This window comes from Marmota marmota, unplaced genomic scaffold (assembly GCF_001458135.2).
Source record: "Marmota marmota marmota unplaced genomic scaffold, marMar, whole genome shotgun sequence".
NCBI lineage: Eukaryota > Metazoa > Chordata > Mammalia > Rodentia > Sciuridae > Marmota > Marmota marmota.
In genome coordinates, this window is record NW_026000082.1 from 40,660,683 (window position 1) to 40,676,627 (window position 15,945).

Consider the following 15,945-nt stretch of genomic DNA (forward strand, 5'->3'; position numbering starts at 1 on the left):
GTTTCTGCAGTTTTATGTGCTGTGACAAAAATTCTTCCCGGAAGCAGGGACCAATGCCCTCCTGTGATCAGGTCCTAGTCCTGCCAGAGCCTCTGCAGTCCCCTAGCTAGGCTGACTCCCAGACTACTGTGATGAAAGGCCACTAGGTGGAAGTATCAAGGTCTTGCAGAGGCTTTTTGAGGTGGAGGCTCTCCTGTCCAGAATTTCCAGTGGGGGTCAGTGGTGTGCTTGGCTTCCTGGCTACCGAGCAGACTCCTCTTCCTCCTCCTCAAGGCCATGGGCGTGCATCGGCTGTGTATGCACATTTAACTTGCAGGCCGAAGCTGTCCTGTTGCTATGGTGTGCCCTCCACTGCTGGCATGTCTCACAAGGCAGCTCAAGTGTGGGGCTGGTCCATAGGCCTTGGTCCATAGCCACACCAGACGCCCTGTCCCAGCCGCCTGTTCCTCAGCTCTCTGACTTGGGCAGGTTCCCTTCTATCTCTGGCCTACAGTTGTCTTAACTCTGAAATAAAGTGTACATGGTTCCTGGTCCAACATAGGTCCTCAAAAGTGGCAGCTTTGGATGATAGTGGTGGTTTGAAGCCCCAGAAGTCTTCCCTGTGGACTTGCTGATGGATGGCTGAACGGGGCCAGAGCCTTTCCACGTGTTGTCCACCGACAGGGCGCTCGTGGTGGTGCTGGTGCTGGGTGTGGGTGCTCAGGCAAAGCACAGAACCAGAGACCAGAGCAGAGCGACGGCCCGTCCAGCCCTGCCATTGTTTCCAAAGAGGCCTTCATTTTTTTTTTTCCTTTAAGTAAAAAAAGCCTCATAAAGAGGCTGTAAAGAGCGACAGCCGTGGTCCAGATGTGCGATTCTAAGTGCAACTGGCATTAAAGTCGCACATGCCTAAGCCGGTCGGTATGTTTGCTCAAGGGATTGTTGCACCTGTGTGCGCTGGAGGAGTTCTGCACAATACCTGTCCCGTGTACATGGGCAGCCTCGGGGGCACGTTTCCTGGTGAAAACAGCTGGCCTCAACACACACACAAGAGTGATCAGGTTTCACCCTCAGGTGTGGACAGGGCAGCCCGAGGCCCCGTGTTGCTCTGGCTCTGTTTGTGTGGAGCCACGCCTGGCCTCCCGCTGTGGAGATGGGGACCCTGCTCACCGCACGCAGCACCTTGGGTTTCTGATGGACACTTCCTGGCAGTTCAGAACACGTCAAGGCTGTCGGTGTCCCCCACCCGGCTCGGAAGGAATGAGCCTGATGAAAATAGACGGCCACCAAGGCCAGCACTTCTTGGTCACCTCCCTCCTGTCTCAGGGAGCTCGTTTCCTGGGTGCAGCCCTTGCTCGGGCGCCTGCACAACCAGCATAGGAAGAGATCCCTCCGTCCAGCCGTTTGTCATCGTGGCCTTCTGCTGGTAGTCGGTGGCCAGGCCTCAGATGCCTCTCCAAGCAAGTTGGAGGTTTTTCCCTTATGTTGTAAGGGTGTTTAAGATGATCAGAAGAAGCAACTGCTGCTGTAGCCGGAGGCTGGGAAGGCACCAAAAGGTACTGTCTGAGCCAGAACCTCAGCCCGCAGTGGGTGGCACTGTCTGGGTTTTGTTCTCCCTCTCTGCTATGAAATTGGTCCTCAAGCCTGGGAGTTGTGCCTGTTTGACCCTGTCCTCACCATGTCCACAGTGAAAAGTCCTCCATGACCACTTATCACGGGTCTTGCTCCTGCTGTTTGTTTAGGGAAATCTCAGAAACAGAAGAGACCACATCCATGACCCAAGGACATGGATAGAAAATGGGGCAATCTCATGGGATCTCCCAGCTTTAGACCTCTTGAGAGCTGGGACTGTGAGCTTGGCACCGGAAGACAGAGGGTTCCACTTGTGTGGATTTCACTGACAGTTTCAGTCTGGACTCTTGGCTGGCATTTCAGGTAGCCCACCTCATCTGTTCCCTGAGGCAGCCTGGCAGCCCCTGAATCCTGTCAACTTGAAGGAAGTGCGGAGGACTGCTCCACGCTGCCTGGACGTGGCTGTATTCTTCTTTGTCTTGACTCCTCCCTGCACCTCTGTTCCTGAGCCCCACAGCCTGCGAGAAAGGTGGCCCGGCTAGGGTGACAGCAGATATGGACTAAGACAAGTAGAAACGGTGGAGCCAGGTCTGTGAGAATGATGTGGAATGGACCTGCGTGGAGAGTGATCTGGGGTCCAGTCCACCAAGTCCTTAAGGTGGGATGGGAGACAAGTCCCTGGCGACACGTGGGGAAACGTTCCAGGCTCGGCGTGTCGCGTAGGCCGGCTGTGGCTGCAGGAATGCTGTCTGGGCCGCGTCCGAGGAGCAGCACCCCCGCCAGCCAGGTGCTGGTGCGCGAGCTTCAGGTGTGAGGGCGGTCCTTGCCTTCTGTCACCCTGGAGGTGCTGAGGAGGGAGAAACCAGAGTAGGCACTCACTGTCCTGGCTCACGAGGGGTGACAAAAGAGTAGGAAGGTGACAAAAGTAGTAGAGAAGAGAACTCTTGGGGTTTTTATAAGCCATCTTTAGATATCTGAAGAAACCTTTGAGGAAAGGGCGTCAAGTAGTTTTGTGTGGCTCTAGAAGACAGAAGGTAGAAGTTGTCATTCAAGCCCAGAGAGAACTATTTGAGCTGTTCAGAACAAATGTTTGCCTTAGCAATGTGACGAACTCCCCAACGCTGGAGGTGAGTGAGCAGAGCTCTGACAGAGGCTTGATTAAGATGTTTAGAACCTGCCTGTGGCGCTCAGGGTCTGCTCATATGGCCCCTGGTGCAGCCACAGAGCTTGGTGGGACTCTCTGACCAGCTCCTTGATTTTATAGATGAGAAAACACGAATCAGCCCTTGTACTTACCTCTTGCTGTGTTTCATAAAGCTGATCCCAGAGGAGACCCCTGTCCAGCATCTGCAGAACTTACCTCCCATGTCCCCCCCTTGTCTAGGTCTGTGGGCCTTTGCAGGCAGCCTAGATGTCAGGCTGGCGGTCCAAGTCTACAGAGCCTCCTGGCCTGAGCCCAGCCTGTGATGGTGGCCCAGCCAGGTAACAGCTGAAAGGCTGCGTCTGGGTGAACCCCAGAACTGTGGGATTGGGTTCTAGGCCAGTGCTCTAACGTCCTTCCCAGCACGTCTGTCCCTTTGGTTGTCTTGTGGCGGCTCTAGCATTGCACTTACTACCTGCCAGGAGCCTTTTTATGCAAACCTGGAATCCAGCCTGTAAGTACCCCAGGAGGCAGCTTAGGGAGGAGTGGAGGCCAGCTTCCAGGCCCACTCCAGGCCCATCCATCCGACGCATTTGCAGCCTGGCGTCAGCCAGGTCTGCGGATTGGCTGATCCCTGATACAGCTCAGGTTCCCAAAACGAGTTTCCATCCAAGGTCTCCACGTTCCTCGGCTGCGAGCACTCCATAAAGCTTTTGGGGCCAAAATATTTTCTTCTTGCTTTTATGAAGTAGGTAATTTAAGTGTGAGGTATTATGTTTTGCTTTTCCCTCCATTCCCCACAAGTCCTGTGCGGGAAGAGTTATGGGCATGGACTCTCTATAACATTTGACTGTGGCGTTAATCAACTAGAAGAGCGATTTTTAGGGGAAAATGACCCAGTCCTCTGTTGTTCTTATTGACACATCAGGCTCTTAGCTGTTGCAGGGCCAGGGATCTGGGGATGGTGGAGAGTGAACCCAGCCCAGTGCCTAGCAAGGTCTTGCCTTGTGCCCCCAGCCCATCTGGACAGAGGAGCCCCCTGGTGACCTGCTCTTTGGGGGCTTGTGAAACCTAGTTGTAATCATCGTCACAGTATTTTCAAGTGGTGGGACTTAGAGCTGCAACCCCAAGTGGCTGGTCTCCTTCATCCCAGCTCCTGAATCCTCTGCCAGTCCGTTGCCTTAGCCGATGTCCATCTTTGCTGGGGAGGTCTTGGGAGTCACCAGGACTCTGCGGAACTAATGAAGCTCGGTTGGTGGAGTTCACTTTCTGTGGACAGCAGCAGCGGGTGGCTCTGCATTCCACTTCCAGTTGTGCCCGGCTTGCGCTGTCCTTCACCACTTGGGGTCTTCCTGGAACTGTCTGAGGCTCCCCACAGTCTGCTCCAGTCCAAGGTGACTTTTCCGAGGTCTTGTGAGATTGTGCTGGTCGTCCTGCTCACGGCGAGGCCTTTGAGAAGGTCCTTCGCCCTGGACTCCAGCCCTGAGCTCCCTGACGTGCCACCAGGAAGGGAGGCCAAGAGCAGCCCCACTTTCATCTTGGGCCTCCATGTCAAGCAGACGTCTTCATGCCACCCACTTGAGCAGAGACCCCACTGCTGGAACTCTGGGCTCTCCCCGCAGGCCTGCTCTGCTGAGCTGGGTAGTCTGCCCAGGGCTGTGGGGAGCTGGGGATCCAGAATTACCCACCCAGGGCAGAGCCACACGGCCTGCTCCGCGCCCGGCCACATCGGATCCCTCATTCCCGTTGAAAGGCCCCAGAGCAGGTCGCTGGCAGTGGCAGAGCCACCTTGTGGAAATAGCATGTTAGCATTTAAACAGTATTAGTGCTGTTTGACTCATTAAAGACACAAAGGCCAGAAAAGTGCCTCCATGTGTGTGCTGTTAGTTCTGGCGAGCGACTCCTCAGATGGCTTCATGTGGTTTCAGACAACATTTTAGCACATTCTTAAAATACCCACAAAAGCCTTTATGTAAAAACTCATAAATGTGAACCACATAAAAATTATTTTTTTCCTTGTTTCATGTCATTGTGATCAAAGTACAGTAGGTAAGAATAAATCTTCAAAACCTTGTTGAGGTCCCTCTTTAATTAATGCTTCACGCGCAGAACAGAACCATAAACTGTGCAACGGGGGACGTCTGTGCCCTGCAGACACCCCACCCCGCCCCGCCACGCAAGGAGCCGCCCGGACAGCTCTCGCCAGAGAGGCTGGTGTGGCCCTTTCTGATCCCTCTGTCCTCACTGCTTTGTCTTAGAACATCACGTTGAGACTTGTGGCCGCTGGAGTCCCTGCAGGTCCCTTTTGGTACATGCACACGTCCATTCCTGAATTGTTGAGATGTTCGGGCCATAGCTGAGCGGGCTAGGTCCTGGCACGCCTGCCACCCCCACAGAGCGCGCCCAATGCACTCAGGGAGGGTGCGCCTTCAAAGGCAGCGGCTAGCAGCGTCGCCTCCACCTCCGCTGCCATCAGTTCTGTATTAAAAGTCAGATGTGCTGTAATGAGGATCCTGCCGTGGATACTGTCCCAGCTGTTGCTCACGCAGCTCTGTGGGAAAGCACTAGTGATGAGGTGCCAGGTGAAGAAGGCCGAGCTTGACACGGTGCCGTGGCCGTGCGGATGTCATGGAAAGATTAGGCCATGGACAATGACTGGAAGGGACTGTGGAAAAACCAGGTTTATGGGCTTGTTGATTTACGGTATTGCGGGTTAATTTTTAAATTTCCTTCTTTTATAATGTGCTTGTAAAAAGTATTTTGGGGGATGGATAGTAACCCACAGGCGGTCACAGTTGGGCTTGCATTGTCACCTCCTTCATCTCTGGCATTTGGAAACGACCTGGTCTCTGCGGCCCACAGGGAAGCGGAGGTTGCCGGAGAGAAGCTGCCCAGCGCGGGAGCCGGGCCACAGGCTGGGGCATTGGAGTGGAAGTGGCCAGTTCCACCTTATCAAATATTAATGCTGCTGTTTCATTTTTTTCTGGAAGAAAGCAGAACACTAAGGGATGGGCAGAGGGGACAACCTTAGGCCACCTGGTGCTTTTTAACTGGTCACCAGATGATGTGAACAGGGCTATCAAGCCACCAGGGTTCCTCCTAGTTCCCTTCAAGGGCAGCCCGACCCTGCCGCTCCCCAGTCCCCAGCACACAGAGGAGCGGCCCTCCCTGAAAGCAGACCTGGTGGGGAAACTGTTAGAACCAGGCCACTTGTCACCAACAGGAAGGTTCCCAGAAGGCTCCCTCCTCCAGCCTCTTGAGTTGTTAACTTCTGACCCAGGAGAGGCACCAGAACGCAGGGGAACAAGCCAGAAGGATCCTAGCGCATGCTGCCCGAGCACTGCAGAACTTCTTGTCCAGCAGAGCTCCATCTGCAGCAATCTCCACATGACCCAGGAGCATTCCAGAGTGGCCTCGTGTGTGCCCATTGCAGAGCTGGTCCCAAGGAGGATGGCTCCACAGAGGGAGAGGGGACCTCAGCCCTGAACCACAGCACTTCTCTGCTTGATTCACCCACTGGGGAAGGGGAGTTGGAGAGAGATTAGGAACATTTGTGTTCCAGAGCAGGGTCCCTGTGCACCCAGTGTGGGCTGGTGTCCCAGGCTTTGTCCCTGCATGCTGTACTTCTCCCAGCCCACACTGTCTGAGGCCTCCTCCGCGGCGCAGCTAGCACTGAGCTCTGTGTCTGGCACCTCGAGGTACACCCAGTGGGTGCTCACTGAGGGGACAGGCCTGCTCTCTTCCACCCATGCCAGTGGGAGGCAGGCCAAGAATATGACCACGTGACCCCACGCAGGAAGTGGGATGAAGAAGTAGTGACAGGATGTGGTCCTGCAAAAGAAGGCTGGCCTCTGTCCTGAGGGACTCCAGAAGGGAGGGGCAGGTTGCCCCCCTGGGCAGGAGGCTGCGTAGGCACTCACAGGTCAGCGAGGCGCCCTGTGGTGTGAGCATGTGCAGGAGGTTCCCGCCTGGGTGGAGCGGCTGCTCCCTTGGTCTGATCTGCATCTATTGTGTGCTGACCTGTAGAAGAAACATTGTAGTTAGAAATAGTTTTACACTTAGGTAAAATTGCAAACAGTGTAATGGGCCCTTGGTGTCTGCAGTGGTTTGGTTCCAGGACACCCTCACCCCACCCCACGGAGTGCTCATATGCTCGTGTCCCTCATGTAAAAGTCCATACATCTCAGTACAGATGCAATTTTTCTTTTTTTGAATATTTTCAATCCAAAATTGGTTGAGTCCAAGGATGGGGAAGCTGTAGCTACGGAGGGCGACACACCAGAGCTCTGCACACCTCCACTGCTGCGCTCTGCACACTGGCACTTGCCACATGCGTTTCTTTATTGTAGAACAGCTGAGTCGGGGTGTAATTCACAGATGCGTGTTCATTTTGGGTACTTTTATTTTAACGTCAGAAACAACAGTGATTATTTGTCGGTTATCTACTTTCCTTTATTGTTTTGATTTCTTCTCTCAACAGTTCTGTAAGTAGATGTTTTCCCCATGGTCCAAGTTCACATAGCTGCTCCCCAGTCGCCCTCAGCAGGTCATTGCTTGCTGAGCACCCCACAGCTTTGGGCTGTGTCTTGTGCCTGCTGTACACCTGCGGCCAGCCTGTGGGCTGCCGGGCCTGAGGTCCCGTGGTGGTGCCACCCCTGCTGGCCTGCTCCCCGAGATGCCTGCTCTACTGTTCTCTCAGGGCTTCTGTGGTCCCACAGGCCCTGGGCTTTCTGGTAAAAAGACCCGTGATTCTGACTTCTCAGGACAGAGCTGTTGGCTGCAGAGCTTGCAGTCGCATGGCAGCTGGTTCCGCCCTCCAGATCTCTCCTCAGGGAGCTCCTCAGCCACAGCAGTGGACGTGGGCCCTAGGGCTTGGGATCCTGGCTCATTAGCTGTCCTCCCGGCCTTTTCTTTCCCTCTTCCCTTTGGTCATAATTAGAGACTTCCCATATTGACTTGGAGCTGAGGAGGAAGCTCTTGTCCTGAATTTAGCCTTCAATTCTGGTTGGGGTTTTGTAGCAAGTTGTTTTAAAGAACTGACAGGAGAGCCTGGGGTTTGGCTCAGTGCTAGAGCACTTGCCTGGCATGTGCCAAGGCCCTGGGTTCAATTCCTAGCAGTCATACCAAAAAAAAAAAAAACCCCACCACTACCACCAATAGGAGCCTTGGCCTGCCTGGCTGTGGAGGCAGGGGTGGCTGTGTTTTCCCATTTTCCTTCTCAGAGAGCCTTCCCATCGAATATCAGACAGAGTCATCTGCAGTAAGCAGCAGTGGCTTCCATTGATGGTGTACTGTGATGAACCCTTTATCTGGGCAGAATCTGAAGCCCAGAGACGATTAGTAAGATTAACAAAGACACAGAGCTCAAAATCAAGTTCATCTTTATGACTCCTAAACCCTTGCTCTTTCTGTTACCCCATTAAGGATGCAGCACCCTCTTCTAACTAAAGGATGATCAAGATACATCCAAGGATGGGCCCTGGAAGCATTACAGGGAGGGTCCTTAATCCCAGATAGTTGTCTAAGTGCGTCCTTGCCAGGTGACAGCCCAGGACTCAGGCTGATGATCTGTAACTCAACTTGGCCTCTCATGGGCACACGGCTATCTCTTGCAGGTATTTTGAAGGCGGTGTCTCATCTGTCTACCTCTGGGATCTGGATCACGGCTTTGCTGGAGTGATCCTCATAAAGAAGGCTGGAGATGGATCCAAGAAGATCAAGGGCTGCTGGGACTCCATCCATGTGGTAGAAGTGCAGGTACAGCCTCCCCAGCAGCTGGCAGCCAGGGCCTCAGCACAGGTGCCACTGCTGGCAGTACAGCCCCGTTGTCCAGCAGGTGTTCCCCTGAGGGACCTGCTGTGATCCATAACAGTGCCCGGATGGCATTTAGTCAAGATTGCAGTGGTCATTGAAGATAAAGACCCTGAAAGGACCTACTATGTGAGACTGTAGGTCCTGCCCTTCAAAAGCCATTTGGGATTTTTTTTTAATATATTTTTTAGTTTTAGGTGGACACAATATCTTTATTTTCTTTTATGTGGTGCTGAGGATCGAACCCAGTGCCTCATGCATGCCAGGCGAGCGCGCTACCACTTGAGCCACATCCCGAGCCCACCACTTGGGATTTTTAAGGAAGGTAGTGCTGCAGCGGTGACTCAGAAAGTGGCACATTAGGGTGACCCTGAATTCAGGGGCCACTTGAGGCCCTCCTCAGCTTGGTTTGCACCCCAGTTCTGATCTCTGTCTCATCCCCCCAGGAGAAGTCCAGTGGCCGCACTGCCCATTACAAGTTGACCTCCACGGTGATGCTGTGGCTGCAAACCAACAAATCCGGCTCGGGCACCATGAATCTCGGAGGCAGCCTCACCAGACAGGTAGAGTTCCTGTTGGCAACCTTTTGCTGTGTCCACGGTGGCCAGCCTCAGAGCTGACCTTCTGCGGGACAGGCAAGCAGTTCTCACTTGGGTTGGGCGGATTTGACCAGCTGTAAATGCTCGTCAGTTTGCAGATCAGCGCTCAGAGCTACATGCGCCGCCCACTCCTGCCCTTTCCCAGCTGGCTCCCTGCTAGTAGGACAAGGCTCAGCCATGGTTTCTTCTCACTTACCAGGGTCACCTCACCCTGTGCTCCAGGCACATGTTGTGCTCTGAGAGGGGGTACACTGCTCCACTTGGCATCCCTGTGGTCAAAACTGGCCACCAAGTCAGGTCACCTCAGCTCTGAGTCACTCTTCAGCAGCCCAGGGTCTCTGCATCTCGCTGTTCAGCCCAGTCTGAGGACCAGCATCAGTGTCATTGAACAGCTTGTTAGAAATACAGGAATCTGGGCTGGGGCTGGGGCTGGGGCTGGGGCTCAGTGGCAGAGCGCTTGTCTGGCATGAATGAGCCACTGGGCTCAATTCTCAGCACCACGTATAAACAAATGAATAAAATCAAGGTCCATCGATGTCTTAAAAAAAAAAAGAAATGTAGAAATCATGGGCCTCATCTATACCTAATCACCTCAGGATCTGGCATTTTAACAAAATTCTCCAGGGAATTCTTTATAAGCAATAAATTTGAGAAATGCCTCTTGTCCATTTCTCTCATCTCTTTTCTTTGGGTATCACTAGCAACCAGGCCCCAGCCTATGTCTAAGGTGAGCTTGGAGCCTGGACTACAAGGCCCCGCCTGTCCCTCACACCGGCTGCTCTCAGTGTCAGCATCAGACACTGCTGGAAGAATCTAAGTGGGTTAAGACTCTACGTCCATTCGAAGGGAAATTCCATTCTAACTCCTTGACACCTTCAGGAGCCTTCCATGTCTGTCCCGAGAGAGGACGTCACCTGGGCCCATGTAGTGCAGCAGGAAGCTTTGTGTAAAGGGGAAAGAGAAGGCCCATGGGGAGCACAGCTTGGCTCAGACAGGTCAGGACTGGCAGCAGCACAGCAGCCTGGAGGGCTTCTGGAGGGAGCCTGCTGCTTCTCCCCTCCCATTCTGGAGCTCCTGACTTTTCAGTGTGAGGATCCCCTCAGCATCAGGAAATTTTCTATCCATAAGAAAACTATCCTTGGGGCTGGGAATGTGGCCCAGTGGCAGAGCACGTGCCTAGCACCCCACATACACAAAAGATAATTAGATTTTTAATAAGTTTGGGGGTGGGCAATACTAGAGATTGAATCCAGGGTGCTCTACTACTGAGCTAGGTCCCCATCCCCTTTTTATTATTATTCTAATTAGTTACACATGACAGTAAAATGCATTTTGACACATCATACAAAAATTCTTCTGGTTGTACATAATGTAGAATCACATTGGTCATGTAGTCATATATGTACTTAGTTTAATAATGTCTACTTCATCCTGCTATCCTTTCCACCCCCATACCCCCTCCTCCTCCTGTACTCCCATCTGCGTAATCCAAAGTACCTCTATCCCCACCCCCTTATTGTGAAATAGCATCTGCATATTAGAGAAGACATTCAGTCTTTGGTTTGGGGACATTGGCTTATTTTACTTAGCATGATATTCCCAGCTCCATCCATTTACCTTCAAATGTCATAATTTCATTCTTTTTTAAGGTTGAGTAATATTCCTTATTATTTTGAGATGAGGTTTCTGTATGAGTTGCCCAGTCTGGCCGCAAACTTACAATCCTCCTGCCTTAGTCTTCCAAGTTGCTGGAAATACAGGCATGTACCACTTATTTTTTCCCTTATTTTTTATTGGTTTATTACAATTTTACATAATGGGGGCTTTTTGTTACATACCCATACATGTTTACAATATAGCAATGTAATTTGGCCAATATCATTTCTCAATATTTCTCCCTCCCTCCCCTTCTATCCCCTTCCCCCGCCCCCACTTTCTTCCTCTATTGGTCTCCCTTTGATTTTAATAAGATTCCCCTCCCCCCACACACCTCTTTTCTTTTCTTCTCTAGCTTCCACATAGGAGAGAAAACATGACCCTTGACCTTCTGAATTTGGCTTATTTTGCTTTACGTAATGTTCTCAAATTCCATCCATTTTCCTGCAAGTGACATAATTTCATTCTTCTTTATGGATGGAATAAAAACTGACTGTGTATATATATCACACTTTATTTACCCATTTATTGGTGGACCCCTAGGCTGGTTGCATAATTTGGCTGTTGTGACTTGTGCTGCTGTAAACATGGTTGTGCTTGTTGTCACTGTGTATGAAGAATTTAATTCTTTAGGATAAATACCAAGAGTGGGGTAGCTGGGTCATAAAGTGGGTCCATGCCTAGTCTTCTGAGGAACCTCCGTCTGGATTTCCATAGTGGTTGTTCTGATCTACAGTCCCACCAACAGTGTAAAGGTGCTCCTTTTTCTCCACATTCTCTCCAGCATTTATTATTGTTTATATTCCTGATGGCTGCCATCCTGACTGGAGTGAGATGAAATCTCAGTGTAGTTTTGATTTGCATTTCCCTGATCGCTAAGGATGTTAAACTTTTTAAAATATATTTATTGCCATTTGTATTTCTTCTTTGGAAAAGTGGTTAGTTCATTGTGTTCATTGGGTTGGTTTTTCTGCTGTGAAGTTTTAGTTTTTTTATATATTCTGGGTATTAATTCTGTCCAAAGAGTAGCTAACAAAAGTTTTCAGCCTTGGTTTTGGGGGATTGGCTTTGATGCCATCCTGTTTATGAACTCTTGGCATTATATCCTGAGCTTTGGGGGTCCTTGCCTCTCTGCTGGAGTGTTCACCCTGCGTTTTCTTCTTAGGGGGTTGCATAGTTTCTGCTCTGATTGCGAGATCTCTGCTCTATTTTGAGCTGACTTTTGTGCAGGGTGAGAGGTAAGGGTCTGCTCTCCTTCCTCTATGTTTGGGAACCAGTTGTCCCGGCCCCATTTGCTTTAAAGGCTGTCTTTCCTCCAGTGTATGTTTCGGGCACCTCTGTCAAGGATCGGAAGACTGTAGATGGATGTGTTTGCTTCTGTGTCCTGTTCTGTTCCCTTGGTCTGGTGTCTGTTTCACACCACTGCCGCATTGCTGTAGCTCTGTAGTACAGTTTGAAGTCAGGTTGTGATGCCTCCAGCATTGCTTTTTTGGCTTAGAATTGCCTTGGCTATTCTGGATCTTTTATTCTTCCAAATGAATTTTAGGACTGTTTTTTCTAGTTCTGTGAAGAATGTCATTGGTGTTTTGATGTGGATTTTATCTAATCTATATATTGCTTTTGGGCGTATGGCCATTTTAACAATATTGATTTTGCCTGTTCATGAACTTGTGAGGTCTTTCCTTCCATCTTCTTGTACCTTCTTTGATTTTCTTTCTGCAGTGTAGTGTTGTATGTTTCCATTATAGAGGTGTTTCACTTCCTCGGTTAATAGATTTATTCCTAGGTTTTATATGTTTTTGTTTTGAGGGTTTTGTGAATGAGATTGTTCTCCTGGTTTCTTTCTCTGCAGATTTATTATTGGCGTATAGTAACGGATATGTTGATTTTGTTCCCTGCTGCTTTGCGTTATTAGCTCTAGCAGACTTCTGGTGGGGTTCTTTGGATCTTCTAGGTAGAGGATCATGTCATCTACAAACAGTGATACTTTGACGACTTCCTTTCCTGTTTTTATCCCTTTTATTTCCTTCTCTTGCCTAGGTGCTCTGGCTAGAATTACTAGAACTGTATTAAATAGGAGTGGTGAGGGTGGACAGCCTCATCTTGTTTCAGATGTTAGAGGAAATGCTTTCAGTTTTTCTCCATGCATTATGACATTGACTTTGTTTTGTACGTGGCCTTCAGGATGTTGAGGGAGGTTCCTTTTTCCCTAGTTTCTTCAGTGTTTTAATCATGCATGGGTGCTAAATTTTTTTGAAGGCTTTCTCTGCATTTATCGAGATGACCAAGTGATTTTTGTCCTTAATTCTAATTATGTGATGAACTTCATTTGTTGATTTGCATATGTTAAACCATCCTTGCATCCCTGGATAAAACCAACTTGGTTGTAATATACAAACTTCTTAACATGTTGTTGAATACAATTTGTTAATATTTATTAAGGATTTTCTCATCTAAGTTCATCGGGGATATTGGCTGTAGTTTTCTTTCCTAGATGTATCCTTATCTGGTTTTGGTATCAGTGCGATACCAACTGATGGCTCTTGATAGAAAAAAAATATGGCAGAAAGGGTCAGTTTAGTAAATCTTATAAGCAAATTTGTATTCTGGGATGGGGTTATGGCTCAGTGGTAGAGTGCTTGCCTAGCATATGTGAGCACTGGGTTCAATTCTCAGCACCACATATAAATAAATAAAAAATAAAGGTCCATTGACAACTAAAAAAATTTGTATTTTACTAGTGACAACAGCTTCATTGTGCTTTTAAAAAGCAATGGCAGTGTAGAAGCTGGCCGGCACTCCCAAGGCTGCACATGGCCCTCAGACCGCCTGTGGGCTTCATGCAACCCCCGCCACACACTCATACCCCCACACCCCCGCTGTGTCAGGGTCTTTGCTATGTTAGGGAACCAGAAGCCAGAGGGAGCTTGGGAGCTTGGGAGCTTGGGATATCCTGGTCTGGCCTCTGGGCAGGGCTGTCCCCACCCGGTCCCAGCAGGAAGCACTGGTGTGCTCTGGGGTGGAGTCCATCTTGCTGCATGGAAACAGACCTTTCCCTTCCAGGAGCCACTGACTGGCAAAGCCAGTAGAACCCCCAGGGAGCCAGCTCCAGCACAGCCTGCCTGCCTACCCCGCCACTTGGGGAGTGGGTGGGAAACCCTAAATCTGTATCCGGAGACTGCTTCCTGCATCACTTACCGCTCTGAACCGTTTATAATTCCACCCGGTATACAGTGACCTGGACAAATATTTAATCCTCAGCCTTCCTAATAGTCTCAGTCAGAGCTGTCAGCCCATGGCCAGCGTCTGGTTCCGGCCTGCCTTGTGCAGGGGCTCGTGCCAAGCCACAGGGGCCTGATGAGTGGCTGTCCTCGGCACACCTGGGCGGGGCCACAGGCCTTGTTTGCATTGCCTTTTGCTCTTGGGGCTTAATGAGGAAATGATGCTTCTGTCATCATTCTTACAGCCAATCCCATAATTCATCTGGGTGCAGCAAAGCTGGGGCTCCTTTCCAGTGTAAGTAACTATGAAAGGGGGGAGGGGAGCAGTGAGGTAGACAAATCTAAGTTAATGATGTGCAGCTTCTGAGCAAGCAGGGAAAATAAGAGGTGAGGGGCTTAGCTACAAGTCCCGGATGAACCCTGGAAAAATGTCTGCAGTTGCTGTGGATGCGAGATGAGGGGTTCCAGGAAAGTTGAGCAAATCAGTCATTCATAGTAAACATGCTGCTAAATAGCTTGCCTGCCATGGCTTGACCAGTAGAAGGCAGAGAGAGGATTTGAACCCAGATTGGTCTGACAAAAAAGTCCATCTGTGCTGCTTTCTACCACACCACACTCTTGCTGTCAGTCTGCCCCCCGCCCCCTGCCTGCCATTCATTAGTTGCTAAGTAAACACTCAGATGGAAGCATGCTGAGCAGTGAGCTCAGTGTGGGCAGGACACTGTCCTCTGGGCTTCTGAGAAACCAGTTGACCCCAGGAGGTGCGCTTGCTGCTGGAGGGAGTGAGGAGGGAGGGGGTTAGCATGAACAGATCTGCGTTTTCAGGCCATGGCCCTGCCAGTTGACATGGAGGCCAGGTTGACAGGAGAGGGTGATGGCCGGACTGGGCACCCCCCAGGGGGCTGGAGGAGATGAGCCTGTGGCAAGGAGGTCTGTGGAGGTGGGTGGCAGCTGGAGCCAGTGATTAGGCCACGGAAGGAAGGGGGTCAAGGAGGAGCCTCAGGATGGGAGGTGTTTGGGAGCAGAGCCGTCAGGGCCAGGTGACCCCCAGGGTGTGAGCAGTGGGGTTGAGGGGGCTTCCTCATTCCAGCACTGCACAGTCCTCAGTGACCAGGCTGGGCCCCGTCCTCCTCAGCAGCATCCCACGCTCAGCCCCCATCAGAGAGAGGGAGAGGGAGGTCCTGTGTTTGGGGAGCTGCCTCACCAGGACCTTGGTGCTGGGCGAGGGCCTACAAGCCGTCCTGGTCATCCGTCAGAAGCACCCCAGAGTACGGCCAAGCAGTGTCCCCATCCTCCTGTCACACTCCTCCCCCAGCAGCAGCGGCAGCAGCAACCTGTCCCGGGCCCTTGCCTGTAGTGTGACCCAGGCACTCCCAGCCCTGTCTGCAGCTTTCCCATTAGATGGCTTATGGGGCGCAGGTGAATGAACTGAGAGCCACCCTCAGTGGTGCCTGTCACTGTGATGAATGGCAGCTCATTTCCCAGCTGGCCAGTGGGAGCTTGTGCCCAACCCACTGGCACAGTGGCCTTTCGTTACCTCCACCAGAGACATCTCAGGGACATCGGTTAGAAAGTGCTTTGGCAAGTCCCCGCAGCTGTGGGCTGTCAGGGAAGGTGAGCTACAGGCCTCGTGGAGGCTTGTTACGGCCTCCTGGAGCCCTACTGCCAGGGCCCGGGGGCGCATGTGAGGGCAGGTGGGCAGAAGGAGCCCCTTGGCAGGCTTCCAGAGGCCCCAGCAGGAAGTCGTGGAGCAGGTAAAAAAAGTGTTGGCTACAACAACAACAAAAAAAATTTTTTTTTAAGTGGGGGCAGCTGGGGTTGTGTCGGTGGCAGAGCACTTGCCTGGCATGCATGAGGCCCTGGAGTCGATCCCCAGCACCACATAAAAATAAATAAAGATGCAATGTCCATCTACAACTGAAAAAAAAATAAGACAGTGTGGGGCGCCAGGTACCAACGTGGTGAG

General features: G+C 51.2%; 1 protein-coding gene across 3 annotated transcripts in view; it reads left to right on the forward strand.

Moving 5' to 3' along the window:
* Capzb (capping actin protein of muscle Z-line subunit beta) overlaps positions 1–15,945 on the forward strand; it is a 114,679-nt gene that overhangs the window by 88,329 nt on the left and 10,405 nt on the right. For all 3 annotated transcript variants that reach the window (XM_015485608.2, XM_048816214.1, XM_048816215.1), the window contains exons 5-6: positions 8,308–8,449; positions 8,950–9,066. In XM_015485608.2, coding sequence (XP_015341094.2) covers positions 8,308–8,449; positions 8,950–9,066 — 259 coding nt within the window. The remainder of the gene's footprint in view (positions 1–8,307; positions 8,450–8,949; positions 9,067–15,945) is intronic.